Source organism: Chiloscyllium punctatum, chromosome 29 (assembly GCF_047496795.1).
Source record: "Chiloscyllium punctatum isolate Juve2018m chromosome 29, sChiPun1.3, whole genome shotgun sequence".
NCBI lineage: Eukaryota > Metazoa > Chordata > Chondrichthyes > Orectolobiformes > Hemiscylliidae > Chiloscyllium > Chiloscyllium punctatum.
In genome coordinates this window covers 71,734,357-71,757,763 of record NC_092767.1, presented here as the reverse complement: position 1 = coordinate 71,757,763, position 23,407 = coordinate 71,734,357, and the positions used below count along the sequence as shown (strand labels likewise).

The window sequence follows — 23,407 nt, the reverse complement described above, 5'->3', positions numbered from 1 at the left end:
AAAATGATTTTTTTTCCCCATAATCAAATTCTCTCTTTCCAACTTCTTCTCGTCCTCCTTCCACATTCCAAAAGTAGCTTGCTCTCAAGCTTCTGACAACATCAGTTTGTGAGGAGACAGAAAAGGTGCATAAAATAAACCAGAGGTCATTGCCAAACACTATTTTGTGCTCAAAGCAGTTTCACTATTGATCATGATCAAGAATGAGAAGTGCACTAATAAGCTATTGTCTTGACATGCCTCCAAGATTTGTGGCTGTGTTAGATGAATCCCATAGATGTTCACAGTTCAGGTAACTAGAAACTACCAGAAAATAAGTCTGAGTCAGGCATTCACCTTTTGATCTGTTCTTCTATTTGCTTAACTAATGGTGAATCTCCTCCATTTAGGATCTGTCCCAAACTGTTGGACTCTGCTGCTCCATTGTGCTCTGGGCTGGAATGGCCCAACATGGATCGGACCCGTTTTGTCCGCACATCCAAGATAGTGTCAGTATAACCCACTTCTTGCAAATATCTAAAAGCACAGCACACAGTTCAATTAGATGCATATAATCTACAAGCAACAGTACAACATCATCATGAAGGGGTTTGCATATTTTAATCCACATTTTATTTAGAATTATACAATTCTTTCCTGTAAGTAGAATAATTAATTTAAAAGGCCGTTTCATGCATATGAAATGGAAACCATCAAGCATCAGAGTATTCATGAGCAGCAAAGTTTAAAATAGCAAACTGTCAAATTATGAGAGTTCTGAACTTGACACCAAAAAAGGAAGATTAGGAAGGTTTTGTTCGGAGATTTCAAAAGGAATGCACCACAGAAAAGGCAGTTTGAGAAGTTCCAGAGGAGGATCGCTATAACCATTTTTAAGAGGCCAGAATCAAACTGAATGGAGTGGGTTAGATTGTTGTAAGTCATTAATGTAATGCATTAGCAAAACGTCAAAGCTAAATAAAAAGTTAACATTTGGAAAATTGAGTAAAAGTCACACCATTAATTTGCATCATGGACAATCATTAAAACAGCTTCACTCTGTAGAACACAATGAACAACATAAATTTAAGAGAATCACCTCAATTCTCAAATGAATTTTATCTCGGGAATGAAATTATAGACCAGAATACGCACATTTACTAGAGGAGTTCATTTTTGTAGTTACAATTAATTCCAGTTAATTATCTGTGATACTCCTGGGTTTCATGTCATAGAAGCATAGAGAGGTACAGCATGGAAACAGACCAGTTGGTCCAACTCGTCTATGCCGACCATATCCTAAATTAATCTAGTTCCATTTGCCAACACTTGGTCCGTGTCCCTCTAAACCCTTCCTATTCATATACCCATCTAGATGCCTTTTAAATGTTGTAATTGTTCCAGCCTCCACCACTTTCTCTGGCAGATCATTCCATACAAACACCACCCTCTATGTGAAAAAGTCGTCCTTTAGCCCGTTTTAAATCTTTCCCCTCTCGTTCTAACTTCCCTACCCTGGGGAAAAGACCTAGTCTATTTACACTATCCACATCCCTCATGATTTTATAAACCTCTATAAAGGTCACCCGTCAGCCTCCGACACTCCAGGGAAAACTCCAGCCTATTCAGCCTCTCCCTGTAGCTCAAATCTTACAACCCTGGCAACATCCTAGTAAATCATTTCTGAACCCTTTTAAGTTTCATAACATCCTTCCATAGGAGGGAGGCCAGAACTGCACACAATATTCCAAAAATGGCCTAACCAATGTCCGGTACAGCCGCAACATGACCTGTGATGTATCTCATTTCCTTGTTCTGGTAAACTACCACCCATCTTGAATCTTTGTTTCTTCTTCATGCACACTGAAGATGTTGTCTTTGAAAATAGTGCCCATGTTTCCAGATGTTTATATCTGAAACCCTCTAATAATATTTCCTTAGCACTCAGCACTGAAATGGCCCTATTTAGTCATAAATGGCATTTCACTTGTCTGTGGTTAGCTATCCCTCCTGATCTTCTCCAATCCGTTTTAATGGCCTAGTTGACCATACCATCATCTCTCAAGGCCTCCCCTTCATTGTCCATTTGGGTGGTACTGTCCTTGTTGGATCAGCTGTCCACATCTGAGCCTACCCTTATCCGTTCACTTGTGGCTAAAGAATAACCTGTAATCATTTCATCTTCTGCTTCTGCACCATTACTTATGGAATCCACATTGGATCTCTCCTTAGCTTCCTCTTCTTTCTAATCCATGTGCTATCCCTCATTAACATCATCTGACAATTCAATATCAGGTTCCACTTGCATCCTTCCACATAACATCCAGCTGTACCTTGGCACCATCCCCCTTGGCCTTCACTCTCACCTTACAATTTGTCAGGAAAACTAGTGATGTAAAAACAAGGGCTGCAGATGCTGGAAACCAGATTCTAGATTACAGTGGTGCTGGAAAAGCACAGCAGTTCAGGAGCTTTTGCCCAAAACGTCGATTTTCCTGCTCCTCGGATGCTGCCTGAACTGTTGCGCTTTTCCAGCACCACTCTAATCAGGAAAACCAGTGACTTCAATCTGTGACCCAAATTCTATTTCTCAGTCATAAATTCTTTTCCTTTAGAACTGTCTGTTTCTGTATCTTACTGCTTGCAACTGTATTATCTGAAAACTGGCTAACAAGCTTTCAATTACCACTGCTCCACTGACCAAAACCCTGGATTTCCACCATGATCATAGAAGTAAAATAGAGTTAAATAGAGGCAAGGAGTTTGACAAAAGGACTATACTTGAAAGTATTCTGGGACAACACAAAGGCCATCACCGAGCTTGTTTTCCATCTACTTGCATAAGTGGAGCAAACATATCCTGAAGTTGAAACATTTTTAGGAACATCAAAGGCTTGGTAGCCAACAGTGCAAATAGGTTGTTATAGATACATGGAAGGTAGTCATCATAAAAGAGTTGGTAACAATAGAGATACTCTGCAGTAAAATATTCAAAGCCAGTAGCTTGCAAGCATTTTAAAAAAAATATTTGGGTCTTTTAGCATGAAGACTTGCAAGCCACATATATAGTTGATCTGGAAATTGATCTTCCAGTTTAGGATTTATTCATAATTGAGGCAACATCTCCAAGAGTAGCCTATTCCAAACCCTTAGTTTCTTGGAAACTAACGAACCAATAAGTGCTAAGAGAATGGAGTTGCCTGGATTTCATGGGCCGGATTGGCAGATTGACAAGCCACCATTGACCCATTTGTGTAGTATTACATATTCAGTCGTGGGATTTTGCCTCTCCATACATCAAGAACTGCAAGTAATAGGGACGTCTACTTACTGCCTCAGCAGCTGCCGCCCTTCTTTCCAAGATAATGGACTATTCTGTTCCACAGTTGATGTATCGGGGCCATTATTTATAACTGAAAAGATAAAAGTACAGAGTTGTTTTATGGCTCTACAACTATAGTACATTCTAAAATAATCTTAGATTACAAAGAAGATATATCACATTAAACTCTTGCTTAAATTGGTTAATTACATTCTTAGCAAATTTACGCTGTTTAACTAATTATTCTAATTTTTTTGTTGTGGGACGGGAAGCGCAGAGAGCGCGCTATTTTAATCAAATATCCATTTTATTGTTGTATTCAACTTTTATCTTAAAGCTAAGTAAATGCACATGAGCTTTGCAAGGGAAAGAATACATTAAAATGGAGAAGAGCTGCATATTTTTCAGGTTCAGGTTCTTGAGTACTTCAGTACAAGAATGTCCACCCAGATGGCATTGCACAGAACTGTCTTATGAAGCATGCAATCCAGGATAGTTTGGTTTACGAGTTGGCTGTTTCTCAGCCATGGCTGGTATAGGCCTGCTACAATCAGCAATGCACAATAGGAAGCAAGAGATATTTGCCCATCCAATGTCTCTATCAGGGAAGTGGATATAATTACAACGTTTAAAAGAAATTTGAATAGGTAAATGATTAGGAAAGGTTTGGAGGGATAAGGGCCAGGATAATATAAGTGGGACTAGGTTCAGCATGGACTGGTTGGACCGAAGGGGCTATTTCCGTGCTGTATGACTATGACTTTACGTACAAGGTATGGGCATTGGTTGAAGGTAATATCAATTTTATTAATGATGGTTCACGCAGTGTGAACCAGCCACCCAAGCAATTTAAGAATGGAGACTTGAACAGAGCACTGGACAGCAGTATGGATTTATGGAGCTAAAGACCAACATGTGTCAGTCAGTGCTTCAGGGAAGGACGTTACAGGAGAACAAGAATGAAATAATTTAAAGAGACAAACAGAAACCTATATCAACAGGTTCTACATTCAGGAAGGTGTTGCAGGTTGCTTTTTCAGCATGGAGAAACAAAAGTAACATGAAGAGGCTATAATAGGTATTATGTATAATAAAAGATGTGAGTATCTGAAAGCAGGAGACAACGGCAATGGATGCAACTAGGTAAGAACTTACAGGTGCTTGTTCAGTAATTCTGGTTTCAAGTGTTGGGAGAATATTAAACCCCAAAGGAACTAGTGTAACAACACACGCCTATGATACACAATGGGAATAATAAATATATTGTGTTACTCCACTGTACTAGGATGTAAATCTTGCATCACATTGTTGCTGGCCAAAGTTCCTCATTCAAGGCATTGATATTCATTTTAAGGGCTTTACCAAAAGGATTTAAGTGATAATTATTTTGTGACAGCTGCTAATGTTTCGTATTTTTGTTCCTGAGTTGTAGTTGAAACTAGTCATTTACTGTTAACTCTTGGTTTCCTTACTGGTGCTCCTACATGTAAAGTTGGGATTTTCAGGATACTGGCACAGCAAATACAAAGCAAACTGATTCAGGTTCAAGACAAGATGTTTGGGGACTTGAGAGATGACAGTGGTCTCACAACACTGATACTCTTGTCCTTCTCAGTGGTAGATATCAAGGAGAAGGTGGTGAAATATCCTTGGTCAGTAACCGTTGCATATCCCTAGGTTGTATGCACTGCAGCCATGATGCATTAGTGGTTGAGAAAGCATTAATCACATGAACTGCTCTCCCAGTGATGAACATGCTTCTCAAACATTGTTACTACTACAGGGAAGTGACAACTATTCTATCAATTTTATCTTTTAAATAGTGGTGAGACTTCGAGAGATCAAGTGATGGGTACCCGACAAACAGTAATTGGTGAAACAGCAACTCCAATTGAGAATCTAGTCAATGGTGAGCCTCCTACTCCTAAAGATAATGACAATGGAATACTCTTCAGTGGAGCTGCTGTTTAAAGGTTAAAGGAACGATGACTAGGTATTTTCTGGTACCAGAGCAGGATAGCATCGGCAGCTTTACTTTCAGAGGGACTGTGAATGGATCTGAACACTATGAACACAACATTGGGATATGGTGCCATGAAGGTCAATAATTTACAAGGATGTTGCTAGGATTGGAGGATTTGAGCTACAGGGAGAGGCAGGCTGGGCTGTTTTCCCTGGAGCTTCGGAGGCTGAGGGGTGACCTTATAGAAGTTTACAAAATTATGAGGGGCATGGATAGGTAAAGTATTTTCCCTGGGGTCGGGGAGTCCAGAACTAGAGGGCATAGGTTTAGGGAGAGAGGGGAAAGATATAAAAGAGACCTAAGGGGCAACTTTTTCACGCAGAGGGTGGTACGTGGATGAAATGAACTGTCAGAGGATGTGGTGGAGGCTGGTACAATTGCAACATTTTAAGAGGCATTTGGATGGGTATAGGAATAGGAAGCGTTTGGAGGGATACGGGCCAGATGCTGGCAGGTGGGACTAGATTGGGTTGGGATATTTTGTCGGCATGGACAGGTTGGACCGAAGGGTCTGTTTCCATGCTGTACATCTCTATGACTCTATAACAGAGGATGTTTCTCTCAGAAACCTCTGCAGTGACGTCTTGGGACTGTATTGGCTCACAAGCATGATCTTGTACCAGGTAAGACTGCAGCCACTGTAAAACTGTTCCCATCACTCAATAAGCTCATTTTTCTTCAGGCTCCTATGTACCACACTTATTTAAATGCTTATTTGATGTTCAATGCATTTGCTCTGGCATTTGAATCTTTCATCCAAGACTGAATCAAGGTCTGGAACAGATTGGCTCTGGTAGAATCCAAACTGATCATGTTATTAGCGAGTACAGTCAGTTCTGCTATAAAACGGTAGTGCCATTCTCGTGTAATCCCATGTTTCCGATGTTATAAGAAAACCGTGTCATAGCAGCACTATGACACGGGTTATAACCAATACATGTTTTAAAAGTTCACGCTATAGGAACAGTGACCCCAATTAGTCAATTGCATCAGTGAATTCTCATTAACAAAATATGCGTTATAGCACAACGACTTGTAGTGGTCATTTTAACAATACATTAATCATTTTATTAATGACTAGGAGACAATACTGTTATTAGGCTATATCTTCAATGTGTGTTATGGAAATTACATAACTGTAATTTTCTAGTACACCCTTGTAAATCCTATTAGTGTGTTTAAAGAGCAACTGGACATGTATCTTCGAAAATCAACAGTATTCCACCAGGAGGCAAGCCTGGAACAGTGCAATGAACAATTTCAAATTCCAATGTGTTTACACTGTGCTCTGAAAACCTAAGTAGTTACTCCACCTAACTCTATTCATACAAAATTGTTTGAATTTCATATCAATCATGCTCACAAGAAAATTTAATATGTACAGGCCCAGACTTATCAGTATTCCTTCAGTTGCTTCTTAAATATAGCAGAATTCTATCACTACTGTAGAGCGCGGAAGATTTCACATTCAATTCCCAGTCTGATTGGGGTTAACTGAACTCCATCCAGTGAGGTAAATGGAGTTGCTGCAATTGGCATTCAAGCCCCAGGTTAAGAATGATAGGATTAAAAAAACCTACATGAGAGCTGCTGCAAAATGATGTGTGTGCACAATGTGTAGCGATGGATTTGCAGACCATAGGTTCTATACCGCCTATGGTCAAGTAATTTATGCTGCCTGACTTGCTGTGCTTTTCCAGCACCATACTGGACTACATCTCCTCCCCCTACCAAGTCCTGTAAAAACAAACACTCTCCCTTATTACCAATTCCACTGCCATATCTACTCCCAGGAGAGCAATTCCACTCCAGGACGTCCCAGATGGCTCCTATTTCAAGAACCGCAATTTCCCCTCCTACGTGGTCAACAATGTCCTCTAATACATCTCCTCCACTTCCAACACCTTCGCTCCTGAACCTCACCCCTCCAACTGCAACAAGGATAGAACCCCACTGATCCTCACCTCCCAACCCACTAATCTCTGGATACAACACATTATTCTCTGCTATTTCCGCCACCTATAATCAGACCCCACCACCAGAGATACATTTCCCTCCCCAATCAGCATTCCAGAGACCATTCCCTCCACGACTCCCTTGTTAGGTTCATGATCCCCCCCCCCCCCCCGACCAACCCACCCTCCAGTCCTTGCTGCTGCAAGAGGTGTAAAACCTGTGCTCACACCTCCCCCTCACCTCCATTCAAGGCTCCAAAAGGATCCTACCACATCTGGCAGAGATTTTCCTGCACAACCAAACACCTCATCTACTCTGTCTGATGCTCTCGATGTGGTTTCCTTTACACGAGGGAGACAGGATGCTAATTCATGCAACATTTCAGGGAACATCTCTGGGAGATGCACCAAACAACCCCACCACCCTGTGGCCAGTATTTCAACACCCCCTTCCACTCCCTCAAGGACTTACAAGTCCTTGGCCCTATCCACCAGTAAGTCAAAGCCACCAATGCCTGGAGGAAGAACGCTTTATCTTTTCACCTTGAAACTCTCCAATCACATGGCATCAATATCAAATTCACCAGTTTCCTCATGTCCCCTCCGCCCACCTCATCCCAGATCCAACTCAGCAGCGCCTTCTTGAACTGTCCGACCTGTCCATCTTCCTTACCACATATCTGCCCCACCCTCCTCTCTGACTTATCACCATCAGTCCCCCCCCACAACCTCCATCTACCTTTTGCCTTCTGTGCTACCTTCCCTACAGCCCCACCACCACCCCTCTATTTATCTCTCAGCACCTACCCCCTCCATTGCTGATGAAGCACTTATGCCGGAAACATCGATTCTCCTGCTTCTCAGATGCTGCCTGATCTGCTGCGCTTTTCCAGCACCACACTTTTTGACAACTGATTTACAAGACAGTCTACAGCTACTGCTAGAGGGCATACAGATTTGGAGACATATCAACAAGTTGGAACAATCACTGCAATTCCTGCTAACAGTATAGGTATAAGTAGTAACATGTAATACTTAAATACTGGCGATGCAAATTCAGATTTTATATCTGTTCCTTCCCCAAGTCTAAAACTTGAATGTTTGCATGTTGTATGAAATTTTGATACATCAAGCACATAAAAAAGGGCATGATCGGGATGATTAAAAACAATGAACAGAAGAAATCATTCTGGACTTGTACTGTGCGTGAAGAGGGCATTTAAAGCTGCATAATACGACAATGAAGCAACATCAGTTACAGGTCTTTTGGTGGTGGTTGTGGGATCTACCTGAGGTAAAGTATTAAAGCATTACAAAGCACATTGATTTATGTATGATTGTCTTCCTAGAATTTATGAGTAGCACAACATTAAATAAGAGCACTGTACAAATGTGTTTACAATTTGAGCAATAATTTGCCATGGGGTGACAATTCACAGCACACAGTAATAGGTTTTGATAAAGTGGTGGAAGTAGGATCATTTAAGAAACAATCGGATACTAAAATAAAGAGACAATCGGTACTGTCACTGAACTAGTAACCCAGAGGCCCATGTTAATGTTGGGGACATAGATTCAAGTAACACCATGGTAAATGACAGAAATTGAAGTCAGTCAACAAATCTGGAATTTAAAAAGTTAATCTTAGTAGTGATGACCATAAAATTATCTTTAATTGTTAAAGTAAATTCACCAATGTGGTTTACTCTCAACTGCCCTCTGAATTGGCCTAGCAAGCCATGCAGTTCAAAGGCAACTAGGGACAGGCAATAAATGCCGGCCAGCCGATGAAGAATAAAAAGGGTTTTTCAGGAAGGTGAAATGAAGTTGAGCCAAATAACCTTCTTTAATTTCAACAGCTTTAATCCCACAAATTTCTACATTTATCGCAGTTAGCCCAATTTTGTAAAAATAATCCTAAAGGGAGAAAAGCTATTTGTTTCTACGAAGAGGTCCCCATTCTAAACTCTAACTGAATATAGTGGATTTTAAAGCAGTCAGTTGATGCACACATCTTAGAATAGAGAAAGTGGCAATAACACCCCACAATAAGGGGTCTGCAGGCAGTCTGCAATTTAAATGGTCATTGTTGGGATGAAGTTACGCAGGCAAATCTGGTGGGAATAGATTGGCCTAATTAGAGTAACAGGAGTTAAAGAGAAACACCAACATGACAAAGCTCTATGACCAAAACTGCAGGCTGCTTAACCTATCAACACTGTACACCTGCAAAAATGTCATTTTAATTGAAGGTATGAAACACTTTCAGGTAAAAATATGTATAATTTCTCAAATGTACCAGAATCTGCTGTATCTGTCTTTGAGTCACCTTGAACCGGTTCCGTACCATACTTCAGCTTGTGGTATTTTGTCCTAGAAAAGAAGAGAAATGAAGACACTCTAATGTAATATTAAGACATGATAGTTATAAGAGCAAAGGACCTAACGTGGGAAAAAGGAAATGCAAAAAAGGATAATTGAATTTTAGACATGAATTTGGACATAACTTGAGAATTTATTTCTATGAATCCCAATGCTCCCCAACAATTAAGACTGTGCTAAATTTGAAATGGCATTTTTAATAAAACCTTCCTTTCATATTTCAGTAAGTTGTTTTTAACACATCTTGAGCAAGCTGACTGTATTGGGATCAAGAGAGGCTTTCACCAGCATCAGCAGTCTCTAAGTACCCTCTCTCGTTCTTTCCACAAATGCAAACTCATTACAATGGGCAGCAGCAAAGCAGAGGCCAATGTCATTGCATAGTTTCCTAAAGTAAAGGGAGGTCCAACTAATCAGAAGCAGGAACTCTGGTTGACCCATTTTAAAAAAGTACACTATGAGACATGCTTGAAAGGTCAAGACCCTAACAGGTGGCTATTCGTGTGAAGTTTTCCTACAGTTTGTCAAAGCAAGTTTCCTTTCTCTTCGCTTCCCTCAACTTTGCACAGGCATAATAAGATCCAACCTTACTGTGCAGAACAGAGCTTATATCTTGTAATGCACATTACTCTAACTTTGCTTTTATTGCAAAATACTATGATTTTCAATCTCAGGTAGCTCAAGGAGTAATTAATAACCTTGCTGTAAATAAGGTTAATAATTCAGGAATAATAATCACAATATGACAGAATGTTTCATTAAGCTTAAAAAGAAATAGTGCAATCTAAAAGTAGGGTCTTAAATTAAAACAAAATGGCGATAAAGTGGTGTGGTATATATGTATAATCACCATTTTAAGAGTTTGGATTTCAAACTTGTGGCATATAGTTGTCGTTTACATTTATGATAGGTTAGGTCAGTCAGTTTTTCCAGAACCATGACCTAATCTACTGTTAGAGAGCAGAGAACTCTTGCAGTGTTAATGGAAGATTGTTAATATTACGCTTTATGACTGGGAATATAAATATTGAGGGCTATAATCTTGTTTCTGGTTTAGGACAATCAAGATTGATTTTGACTTAGGAAAACCAGAGATTGGAAATTTTTGAGTAGTTTGGAGAAGATCTGATGGGGTTCCAAAGGACAATATACTTTATCTCGCAGAAGGGAGAATAGAAGAGTTCCTGTTTTAAGTTACCTTAGTAGAAAGCTATTTTGAGTAACTTCCAAAGCAGGAGTGGTTAAAAACCAGATTACTAAAAAACTGAGAAAGTACAAGCTTTCAGTTTGAATGTATGTATATGAGGCGGCTTCATAGTTCATAGGAAAGAACTGGGAAAAATCAGTAGTGTCCACAAAGGGTGAATCCCAATCCCTAATTTTAAAATAGTATTAGTCCTATTCTTGGACTGACCCACAAGAGGAAACATATTTTCCATGTCCACCTTGTCAAGACCATTGAGGATCTTATTAATTCAGTCACCCCTCATTCTTCTAAATGCCAGCATAATCTAGCTCCACCTGTCCAAACTACCTTCCTACGGCAACTGCTCATTCCAGGCAGCTACCTAGTAAATCTCCTCTGAACTGCCTGCAATGCATTCACATCTTCTTTAAATGAGACGGCCAAAACTGCACATAACACACAAGATGTGCTGTCAGAAATGCCCTGTGTTACTAAAACATGAAATCCTTCATTTTATGTTCCAGGATAGTATCCTACGCACCTTCTCAATTACCTGCTGTGCCTGGATACCAACTTTTTATTATTCATGCATTAGAACGGTGGCACAGTGGTTAGGACTGCTGCCTCACAGCACCAGAGACCCGGGTTCATTTCCCGCCTCAGGCGGTGTGGAGTTTGCACATTCTCCCAGTGTCTGCATGGGTTTCCTCTGGGTGCTCCGGTTTCCTCCCACATTCCAAAAATGTGCAGGTTAGGTGAATTGGCCATGCTAAATTGCCCGTAATGTTAAGTGAAGGGGTAAATGTAAGGGAATAGGTCTGGGCGGGTTGCGTTTCGGTGTGGACTTGTTGGGTCGAAGGGCCTGTTTCCAAACTAAGTAATCTAATCTTAAAAGAAAAAATTTGAACCCCTTTGCACCTCCAGAATTCTGCAGTTATCCTCCATTTAAGTAATACCTTATTTTGTTCTTCCTGCCCAAATGAACCATGCTTCCCTCATCTAAGTCTCTGATGTAAATTTTGACAAAACTGAAGCTCCAGCACAACTGCAGGACTGTATTCAACAGATTCTGTTGAGCAAAGATGCATTTCTTCCAGCCAGCCAACCTTCCACCCATACTAATAAGTTATCCCCTACACCACAAGCTTTTATTTTCAGCAATTTCCTTTGATCACAGAATTGTAACAGTGCAGAGAGAGGCCATTTGGCCCACTGTGTCTGCACCAACCCTCCAAAGAACAGCCCACACAGACCCACAGACCCACCCTATCCCCCTAACTCCACATTTACCATGGCTAGTATACCTAGCCTGCACATCCCTGGATACTGTGGGGCAAATTAGCATAGCCATTCCACCTAATCTGCACATTTTGGGACTATGGAGGAAACCAGAGCACCAAGTGGAAACCCACGCAGACAGAGGGAGAACATGCAAACTCCAAGCTGGAATTGAACCTGCTGCTGTGATGTAGCACTTCATCCCACATTTTCTGGAACTCCAAGTACATTATATCTAAATGCTCCATTTAATCTGTGATGCATATTACTCTTTCAAAGAATTCTAATAAATTGGTTAAAAACAAGATTACCCTTTGATGAAACCATTTTGACTCTTCCCGATTTCCTTGAGTTTTTCTACACGACTGGCTGTAATCTCTTTAATAGTTAATTCTAACATCTTTCCCACCACAGATATCAAGCTAACTGGCTTACTAGCTTCCTGCTTCCATCCTTTCTTGAATAGAACAGTTTTAGTTGTTACATTATAATCTGAATAACATTTTCTGAATCTATGGAATTCTAGAAAATTAACACCAACCCATCTACCAGCTCATGAGCAACCTCTTTAGACGTTACAATGAAGTCCATCTGGACCCCATGATTTGTTGATCTGTTTGCTTTCAACGATTTCCCATGTAATTCCAAATTTTGCTAAGCTGCTCTCTCTCTCTTCCACCTTGTGATTCATATAGCTATTGAGGAATTAAATTCTCCACCATGAAGACAGAAAGGAAATATTTCTTCATTTCATTTGCAGGTTTCTCATTAAATTAACTCCTTACTTTCAATCTCTAGAGAATCAACATATACTTTACTTGCTCTTTCCTTTTTAAATGCCTGTAGAAACCTTTGCTCTCTGTATTTTTTTTACATAGAGGATTTTCGATTACCCAAATACCAATTATCCGAAAATCGGATTATCCGAAGGAGATCTTGAGGTCCCGATAGAAACATTATATCAAAGATGTGTTTTCAACAGCGATCGCGTCTTTTGTTTACAGTGATTAAACAGGCATCGTCACCAAATGACTGACCGACCGCCCGCCCTCTCCCTCTCCTCACACTTTCCCTGGAGTTCTGCAGAGGGGTGTACCCTAACCCCCCACCCCCAGATAATCTGACCAGGGCAAAGGTGGACCCTGGCAAAACGTTGTGTGTGTGGATGTGGCTGAGGCTATGTGTGCGCGCACACTATTTGGAGACTTATCCCATAAAGGCAACTGCAGCAGTTGCAGTCTTGTTGTTGGTGTCCACTCTGGCTGTCCTGGAGGGGGAGGGGGGAGGGAGGAGGGGGGAGGGAGGGCGGGTGTGTATGGGGTTGGAGGAGGAGGGGGGGGTGCTGCACGGGGGCGGGGGCGGTGTTGGAGGTGGGGGTGTTGCACGGGGGCGGGGTTGCATTGCACAGGGGGCTGGGGGAGGGGGGGGAGAAGCAGGGCCTCGCACACTGCATTCTGCTGCAGTAGACTTTAAAAACTCCGAACACCAGAGGAAAGGCATTTAAATCAATTAACCAGATAATTGATTATCCGAACGAAATAGTGCCCGACCCGTCACATTCGGATAACCGAGGTTCCCCTATACCCAGTTAGCTTCCTCACATAATCTAATTTCTTCCTCCAGATTAATCTTTTAGTCATTCTCAATTGATCTTTATATTCCAACCAATCATCTGGCCAGGTTGTAAATAATTATCTTAAGTTTGATGCTTTCCCAAATGCTTTAGTTAACTACACACTGTATGTCCTCCGTTAGATTATTTTCTTTAGAAGAGCAGTATACATATCTTCAGGTGGTTACCAATCCAACTCATGACTGATTTCCTCTCCTATTCCTCACCTGAAATCAAACTGATTCTACATCCTGACCTGCTGTGCTTTTCCAGCACCATTCTAATCTAGACTCTAATCTCCAGCATCTGCAGTACCCACTTCGTCTAGTCTATCTGCTAGAGTCAAGATTAGAGTGGTGCTGGAAAAGTACAGCAGGTCAGGCAGCATCCAAGGAACAGGAAAATTGATGTTTCAGGAGAAAGCCCCTCGCCCAAAATGTCAATTTTCTTGGTGCTTGGAATCTGCCTGACCTGCTGTGCTTTTCCAGCACCATTCTAATCTTGACTCTAATCTCCAGCATCTGCAGTACCCACTTCGTCTAGTATATCTGCTAGTCTAGTCTGCTAGCTCACTTCAGCTAGCTCAGCTTTCATGTCCACATATTTGCTCTTACATTTAAAATGCTAATCTTAGACCTAATCACCTCCCTTTCAAACTAAATATAAAGGTCTATCACGTTGTGGTTGCTGCTACCTCATGGTACCTTTGCTCCAGGTCATTAACTAATCCTGTTACATTACACAATATGAAGTCAAACATAACCTGCACTCTCTGGTCACTCCCACATGTACTGCTCAAAGAAACTCTCTCAGATCCATTCTGCAAATTCCTCATCCAGGCTATTATTGCAACTCTGATTTTTCCAGTTTATATGTAAATTAAAGACACCCACGATTATTGCCACCCCTTTTATCACAATCACCCAACATTTCTCCTTGCATACTTTGCTCTACAACGTGGTTACTTTCAAGGGGCTTGTAGACCAATCCAACTCATGCTTTATTTCCTCTACTATTCCTCACCCGAAATTAAACTGATTCTACATCCTGATCTCCTGAACTAAAGATCCCCCTCCATCTTTATCTAGTTTTCTATTTTTCTTGAATGTCACACTCTCCTCAGACACCAGGCACAATTCTGGATATGCTAAAGCCACGTTTCCTTAATTGCTATCGGAACATACTTACTGGAATATGTGCTATGAATTTGTTCACTTGGTTGGCTTTTTTGTCACCTATGAAACATCAAGTTTTGATCGCTATGGTATTCTTCTCTCTGTTCCTTCCTGTCATTCTCTGATCCTCAATTCCTATATTACTAATTGCCTCTCTCAACTTTTCTCTTCTACTTAATATACCACATCTTTCTACCACAACTTTGTTTAAAACTCTCTCTACTTCGAGTTATAGAGTTCACAATAACATGAGCACCAGCAATTATCAGGTGTAGACCGTCCCAAAAGTGCAGACCCCACTGTTCCCAGTACTGCTCCACACCAGTCTGAGCTACAAGAATGGCTGAGCAGGTTCAAGAGACTGAACAGCCTACTCATGCCATTCAGAAGTTCCTATTCATGGATGATCCATACTTCAGTTTACAAAGCTTACCTTTCCTGCTTTAAGGCATATTCCAGCATCTTAATTCTCCGGACCAGATCCTTCTTCAGATTCTCCTGACCTTTCCTCTCTCCTTGTAGAAAGGCTACACGCGCCTTTAAAAGATAAAAACAGATTTCAATCAGTAAAATTGTAGGAGATAGTACTGCAATTAGACTTTTGTTGTGGAGGAGATAGACATATTGCAATGTTTTGAAAAATAGCAGAGATGTTCTCCCCAATGTCCTGATTCAGGAAGCAGTCGTGCTATGCTCTTCTGGCAACTTGAAAAGTTCAGGCATCAAGGATCACAATCTTGAAATAATGCCCTTGCCGTAGTGCCAGGAAATGTTTCCTGCAAAGCAACAGCAGAAATCTCACAACCAGAAGACTATGTTTTTGCAGGATGCTTAGATAAATGTTATGTCAGAGGAAAAAACTTAACACATCACAGAGCAAGTCATAATCCAAATTGCCTCAGATCAAGATTTTTTGTAGCAATGTGGTAAATATGGCAGCCACTCTACATTCATAGCTTACCACAAACAGCAAAAAGACTAACAATTAGATAATATGTACTCTTTGGTGGTGTGTCTGTAAGCGATTGAACAGGCACTAGAAGAATGCCTTGTTCTTCTACATTTGAATGATCACATAAGCGGACAGCTTACTTGAAGAATGAATCATCAAAACATGTAGCACACCCTCATTACTACAGAGATGATACTTAAGGATATAAATGTAAGGGTTCAACAACAACTAGACACAAAATGGGCCACAAAATAACTACATATTTTTTCTAGTTATCAACAGAATTGTTTAAAATTATAGCTACATAACAATCCAGCAGCAATTTGAAAGCAGTTTTTAAACAAGATGCATTACCCTCCTCATTCATCGTCAGAATTTTCTGCAATGATGTTACATTTTACTATAATTTAAATTGCTAGCATTTCTATTGATGGATGCCTCTTGTTATTTAGACCCTCAGATAAAAAGTCTGAGCAGCTCCGCCTGTCAGTCACTGACTGCTTCTCAGAGTAGCTAAAGTTCAATTTCCAAAGCTGTCATTAGAATTTAAGTGAAATGCCAATGACAGATGCGTAAAATTATTTCCACTTGAATGGGTGAAAAGTACTGACAATATAATTAACTGTAAAGGTCTTGACCTCCCAAATGTGGCTGCTATACAAGAGGCATTTCAGTTTCATAATGATACTGAAGTGCTAACGTATTGCAAAGTGTAGGTTTCGACAGCGTTAATGTATATTGGCTTAAGATTAATTCTTCCTAAAATGCATTATCAGCACGTTAAACAAATCAATGATAACATGGTGTGACAACAGTTAAAAATAAAACACTCAAATAACATATACTTTGCACATATTTAAATTACAATAGGATTTGTGAATGTGATGTGATGCGATTGGTTTGATACAAACTCAAACTACAGTCAGTTCTTCTATAACATGATGGTTGTGTTCTTGCGCAACCCTGTGATATAGAAAAATCACACTTTAGAAACAGCGCTTAAAGTGTTGCCGATGTAATCACATTTCAGGCAATGCACGTTTTAAAAGTTTGTACTTTAGAAACAGTGTCCCCAATTCATCAATCGTGTTATAGCAAATTTGCATTGACAAAAACGCGTGTTATAGCAAAACACCCTGTACTGTTCTATTTACAGTCATGTTTTCTCCCCACATCAACTTTCTCTCTCCTTGGCTGAAACTATCAACTCCTTCAAGAATACGTTTTAATAACATGGCAGGTTTTTAGTACCTTGACTACAGTTCTCTTTTTTAATGTGAAAACCAGGTTTTCCTTCAATGCTTGCACTCTCACCTGTGAAAGTTTCAGGCCCAATTTAAAGATGGAAGAATCTATTTTAGGCCAGTATTCAAGGTGGCCATTATGAAAGATCCTATGGCAATGTTTTCCAAACATTTTCCCTCTTTGACAACATTTCAAGTCCTTGCAATCACACAATGAGCACAAGAGAGTAGGGATCTGGTCAGAATAGAGGTCCAGATGTTACAACTATGTCAAAGTTCCAAGACAGCCATTGTACCTTACAGTGTACAAATTGGTTTCAATTCATTGTTTGATGTGTCTTCAGACATCTTGAAGCTGAAGCTGTAAGGGACATTAGCTAAATGCAAATTCTTTACTTCTTTTAAGAGTTTATGATACAGGCAATTTGATTTTCCACAACACCAAGACTAAAGTCTTATAACATGTTTGAACACGCAGACTTCCCTACAATGAGAACATCAGGACTTGTACTTGCTCTGAGCTCACATATATTCAAGCCAGCTGTTACAACCCATTCCAGAGTTAAAAATCAGACACCTCAGCACAGATCAGGAATCCAACTTGGAACTTTCTAAGCTATCTGGCTTAGCTGCATGTTGTCCTTATCAACTTAGCCAACAAGAAAGCTTCTAAAAAGGTATATTTTATACCTACTTTTGCCTTGGCACATTGCTACCCTAAAAGCAGCACACGCAAAATTGTACCATCACTGCAAATTCTAACTAATACAATGGTGCTGTTAACAACCATCTGTCACGTAAAAAGTGTAAGATGCTAGCATATGCCAGGGCCCTTCCTATTTGCAAAATTGACCACTGGCACTCATTATACCTGGCTATAATCCACAATGTCTGGAACCATTAGCTTAAACTAATCCAGACCTTTGAACAAGAACGATAGCAAACTGTGGGAGTCAAATGTATAAATAACCAACAAAGCTGTTTATTTCAGATTGATGTTATTTAATGTGGTGTGGCTCAAGCTTTATATACAGAGAGATTAATAGTGCCAAAAGCTTCAGATTATGTTACATGGCTGCTCTTCCAGCCAAGGAACAAGTAGTTTTCAAGGTGGAAGAAAGTATATAAAGTATGACTTTTTTTTAAAAAAACTAACTTCCTGGGAGCTGATTGGATAAACAAACTGCCTTGACTCCACCACTGGAATCAGCTGTAAGATGCTCCATCCTGTTTTAGGCAACTCCTTCAGCCAAGCTGTCTCCTCAGCTGCACTCAAAACCATCCACACACCCTTCTATTCCCCCCAATTTCTACTCTAATTTTATTTCTCTCCTCCTTCCCATCTTGCCTCCTTTGTAAATCACTGTGGTATTTTGCTTCAGGTGAGAAATCTGACAATTGTAGCAACGAAATGCAAGTTTCAATACAAAAATTAAAACAAAATATTTTGATCTTGACAGGATTACGACAATGCTGGATTTTCCCCTTTAGATGCTGTGGCAGACTGATGGAATGAAGCAGCTATTTTAAGTTTAATCTAAAAGGAATTTTAAACCAGTATCCTAGTGAATATCGGTCCACAATGCAAAATATCCTCTTGCGACAATATTGACAAGGACATAAGGTGGTTGTGTTGGAAATGCATGTATAACTGATCTATTTTCTAGCAAAACTTCAACATTTAACTGAACAAGCAGGTAGAGGGTTACTGAGAGGTTTCTTTAGAGTTTTTGTCTCTGTTACAAAAATGACTTGAATAAAATTTGAGCATAAAAAGTAATTTTAAAAGTCAATGATAAGCAGTTATGCATTTGCAAGAGTTTAGCTTCCTAAGCAGTACTCTATATTTTAAAATCAGAAGTACACAAGCGTTCAGCATTTGCGCCAGATACTGCTGACCATCAAGCTCACAGATTGTATTAAACAGAAAAGCAGCAATCTACAGCACACAATTGTTTTAAGGCTTCCTTACTAAAATAAGGAACACATAGTCTAATCAGTTGTTTACACTGTACACAAGTATTTTGCTCAGCTATAAAGAAAGAAAACAAAGGAGGAAATACTTCATTTAGGCACTTTACAGCACATCGTACTGAATAGAGGGGGAACATAGTCAGACCATGAACTTTGACCTCCATGAATTGTCTGGTTCTTTTTGTATTTGCTTCCAGCAGAGCTGATCTATATTCTGCAACTAACAGCTATGCTGCTTCTCTGCAATCATTTTGTTTTATGACATTGTCATTTTCTAAACTCCCCCACCCTCCAGTATTCATGTGACTATCCCTTCTCTTCACTTGCACTTTCCTTGTCTTTTTCTACAGTAGAAAAGCCACCACTTTTCCACCTCATTTGTCAGTTTCGAGAAAGTGTCATATTGCATTCAAAATGTTAAAACTTTGTTTCTCTCTTCACAGCTGCTACTAGACCTACTGAGCTCCTCCAGAACTTTCAATTTTTATGACAGATCTCCACTATTCGCAGTACTTTGCTTTTCTATGACTACTTGATTGCAGGGTTGGCTTTGTTCAATCACTGGATAAGCCATGTGCCTGTATACAGTGATGGCACTAAGCACAAAACACACTGATCTGAACTGGATGAGACAGTCAGGCATATGCTACAACAAGTTGCACTTTCAGCAACGTCAGGGAGGTGAAGTGATCCAGAGATTCCATTGCTAATCCATATCCATTGCTTTCTAGTGCATTTTGAGCACAGACACGACTGGGCCCAAAATTTCTATGGGCAATGTGGATAGCCACTATAAGTTAACAGTATGTTTAAATCCACTGACTCTTGGGGAACCCTTTAGGTGAAAAGATAAGGATTATAGTGGGATGATTTGAGGAGAAAAACAGAGCTCGTGTATGGGATTACATTTCATTAACACATTTAAGCCATAAGGAAAAAGGGAAAATTAATAATCAAATACGGACACAGGCACAATATCAATTTTATTTTCCTATTCTGTCTTTCCCACCAATCTTCCTCTCCTTTTTAAAGGCCTTGCCACACATCTATATTCTTCATGTACAAGCCTAGACAGGATACTGGCAAGGTATGCAAAGTTGGGGTGGTCTACATTTATGCCAAAACATGCTTCATTAATCATACGCAGACACATACTAGGAGGGGATGGGAGAGTAATTAGGAATAGGAAATCTCACCAACATTCTCCTGTGACCTAAAAATTTTGAATATAATCATAGCTTCATTAGCTGCGACCAGGCAACTGTGTAGGCCAAGGCCTGAGCGTGGCAGCTTTCTGATTTGCCTGCCTGAACACTAAAGGGAACTCACCCATCCTTTTTCAGCAAGTACAAATTAAGTATTCTCTATAAGTCAATGAAAACCTCTCCATAGCAGAAAATTCACTACTTAAATCATATTTCTGTGCCTCATTGACTGTGTTTCAGCCTGTTTAGTTTACTTCTTTGTTTTACCAAGGGCATAATTAATTAAAATTGAAATCTTTGCTTACTTATTTTATTTACTCAATAAATTAGCAGATGATCCCACTAAGCTAAAGTTAATTAACAACGCGAGACTGAGGGAACATTTGACAAAGGAAGATGTTGCCATTCAGTAGCTTTCTCCTGTCCAAGTCAGTTGTTATCCACCAGCTTGTAAAGACTAGGCACCTGCACAGAACATTTTGAACCTATCTTTCTCACTTCCACTCTATTTAAAATTGAGCCACATTGACCATTATGTGGCCAGATTCAAATCATGTTTGTTACACGTTAGACACCACTGACTTTAACATAAAAGTGAAACTGCTAGCTTGTCACTCTCATCTGCCCCTTTGACATTTCTTTAAAAATAAACCCAAAACTGCGTTGATGATTTCGTTGACTGCTGTAGCATTTAGCTGAGCAACACAAATGAGAAGATCCCTGATTTGTGCCCAAATTAACAACCACAGAGAAGATGTGAAAAACTCATGACTGCACATTCACAATCCCAGAATCTGAACTGCTGAGCTCTTAACTGGAAGCCAAGTTGTCAGGTACTCAAACTACTGTGTTAAGCTCTCTTTAGAGTCAAATTTGTGGCTTTTCTACCTGTTTTTACATTAATGAAGTGATGTAATATATTGCTGAAATATCAAAGGCATTACTGTCACCAGGTTGCTCTATTATTATTGATATTCCAAGGACCATCAGTGATCAGGAACAACGTCAGATACATAAATATGTAGCTAGTTCAACAATAGAGAGGCCAGGTATTTAAATGGCAGGAAGAAGAAACATGATGCAATTATTTAAATTGAGGGAGATCATAGAACTCAGAGGTAGAGAGGGATTTGGGTGTCCTGGTGCATTACTCAATGTCAGCACGCAAGTATAGTGGCTGACTGGAAAGGTAAATGGGATACTGCTGTTTATCATAAGGGGAATGGATTACAAAAGAGGGACTTTTGCTACAGTTGTACAGGGCATTGATATGACGACATCATAATATAGCGTACAGTGTTGGTCTCCTTAATTAAGGAAAGCATTAGAAGTAGTTTGCTAAATGTTCATTCAACTAATTCACGAGAACAGGGTGCTAGAAGGAAAGGTTAGGCCTGTATCCACTGAAGTTCAGAACACAGAGGAGATCTCATTAAAATGCATAAGATCTTGAGGGATTTGACAGAATGGATGCTGAAAGGACATTTCCCTTCTCAGAAAGCTTAGAACAAAGGGACACTTTAACAATAACGGGTCTCCCAATTAAGAAAGAGTCTCCTCATCTCTTTTTTTCTCTCATAGGATTTTACATCCTACAGAATTCTCTTTCCCAAAGGGCTCAGCACTTATTTGATCAGCACCTCATCACTCTTAAATACCCAAAACACCAAAAGGGAGAAAGCAATGTCTACTTTCTACAGGATCTATTGCAGCAGTTATCCAAAGATTTTCCAGCAGCAACTCCCAAACTTCCACTGGAGACTCCCACTCACAAGGGCAAGATGAAATGTCATTACGTTCAAGTTCCCCTCCAAATTACACACCAATAATAATCAACCCTGCATTATCACTGGATCAAAATACAAAAATTCCCTACCCAACAGTACTGAAAGAACATATTTACTGCAGGAATGCTACAATTCAAGAATCATCATAAAAGAAACAAGGGATAGGCAATAAATGCAGGTATTGACATGTCAATTTGTCAATAACAAAAAAAATTAGGGAAATGCTGGTCCTGTGCCTGAAGGTTTAAAAAACAGGCATCTTTTTCCATTGACCCTCTTTCAAGAGAACTTGGATCTTTATTTGAAGCTGATTGTAGAGTTTGGACAGCCATATACAATGGTATTCACATGTGGCATATTGGAAACCTTAATATGGAGATAAATGAGAGAAGACCAAATGGGGGAAAGAATCATAGTCAAGCTATCCTGCAATAATATCATATACTTTCAACTCAATAGCTACACTGCAATGTGGATAAAGATCAGAGTCACACTTTCAACTCTATCATTCCCTTCTCCCTCTTCCAATATTTTGTGAAAAACAGATCAAGTAGCATAGATAATCCAGACACCTAATCAGTTCTTATTTATAGAGTCATAGAGATGTACAGCATGGAAACACACCCTGAGGGGTGACCTCATAGAGGTTTACAAAATTATGAGGGGCATGCATAGGATAAATAGACAAAGTCTTTTCCTTGGGGTGGAGGAGTCCAGAACTAGAGGGCATAGCTTTAGGGTGAGAGGGGAAAAGAGACCTAAGGGGCAACGTTTTCACGCAGAGGGTAGTACGTGTATGGAATGAGCTGCCAGAGGATGTGATGGAGGCTGGTACAATTGCAACATTTAAGAGGCATTTGGATGGGTATATGGATAGGAAGGGTTTGGAGGGATATGAGCCGGGTGCTGGCAGGTGGGACTAGATTGGGTTGGGATATCTGGTTGACATGGACGAGTTGGACAACACTTATAGCCATTTAGTAAGTAAAACCTTACTTTATGCTTGCCTTTCAGATAAATTCACTCACATGTGTATTGTTGCATCAGGTGGACTAATTTTTCCACATTGATCCCGATTTTAGCTTCCATTCTATCGTGTCATAAATATTTTTTAAGGTGTTAACTGAACTGGTCTAAATATATTTATAGCGAATGGTAAGAATTTGATTTATAACAAAGATAAGTCTAAACATTAAAATAATTTGTGATTCATTGCTCCAAATTTAGGATTGTGTCCTAGTTTAGAAATGGCTCTGGGTTTATATGAACAGCCATCAGTGGAGAGTAGAAAATGATTAAAGAAAGACTGCAGATCATATTTCAGCAGCTACAA

General features: G+C 39.9%; 1 protein-coding gene across 2 annotated transcripts in view; it reads right to left on the bottom strand.

The window, feature by feature from the left end:
- Window positions 1–23,407, bottom strand: part of LOC140454549 (striatin-3-like) — a 51,488-nt gene that overhangs the window by 26,775 nt on the left and 1,306 nt on the right. For both annotated transcript variants that reach the window (XM_072549380.1, XM_072549381.1), the window contains exons 2-5: window positions 15,346–15,449; window positions 9,579–9,652; window positions 3,311–3,392; window positions 337–516 (exon numbers count right to left, since the gene is read on the bottom strand). In XM_072549380.1, coding sequence (XP_072405481.1) covers window positions 337–516; window positions 3,311–3,392; window positions 9,579–9,652; window positions 15,346–15,449 — 440 coding nt within the window. The remainder of the gene's footprint in view (window positions 1–336; window positions 517–3,310; window positions 3,393–9,578; window positions 9,653–15,345; window positions 15,450–23,407) is intronic.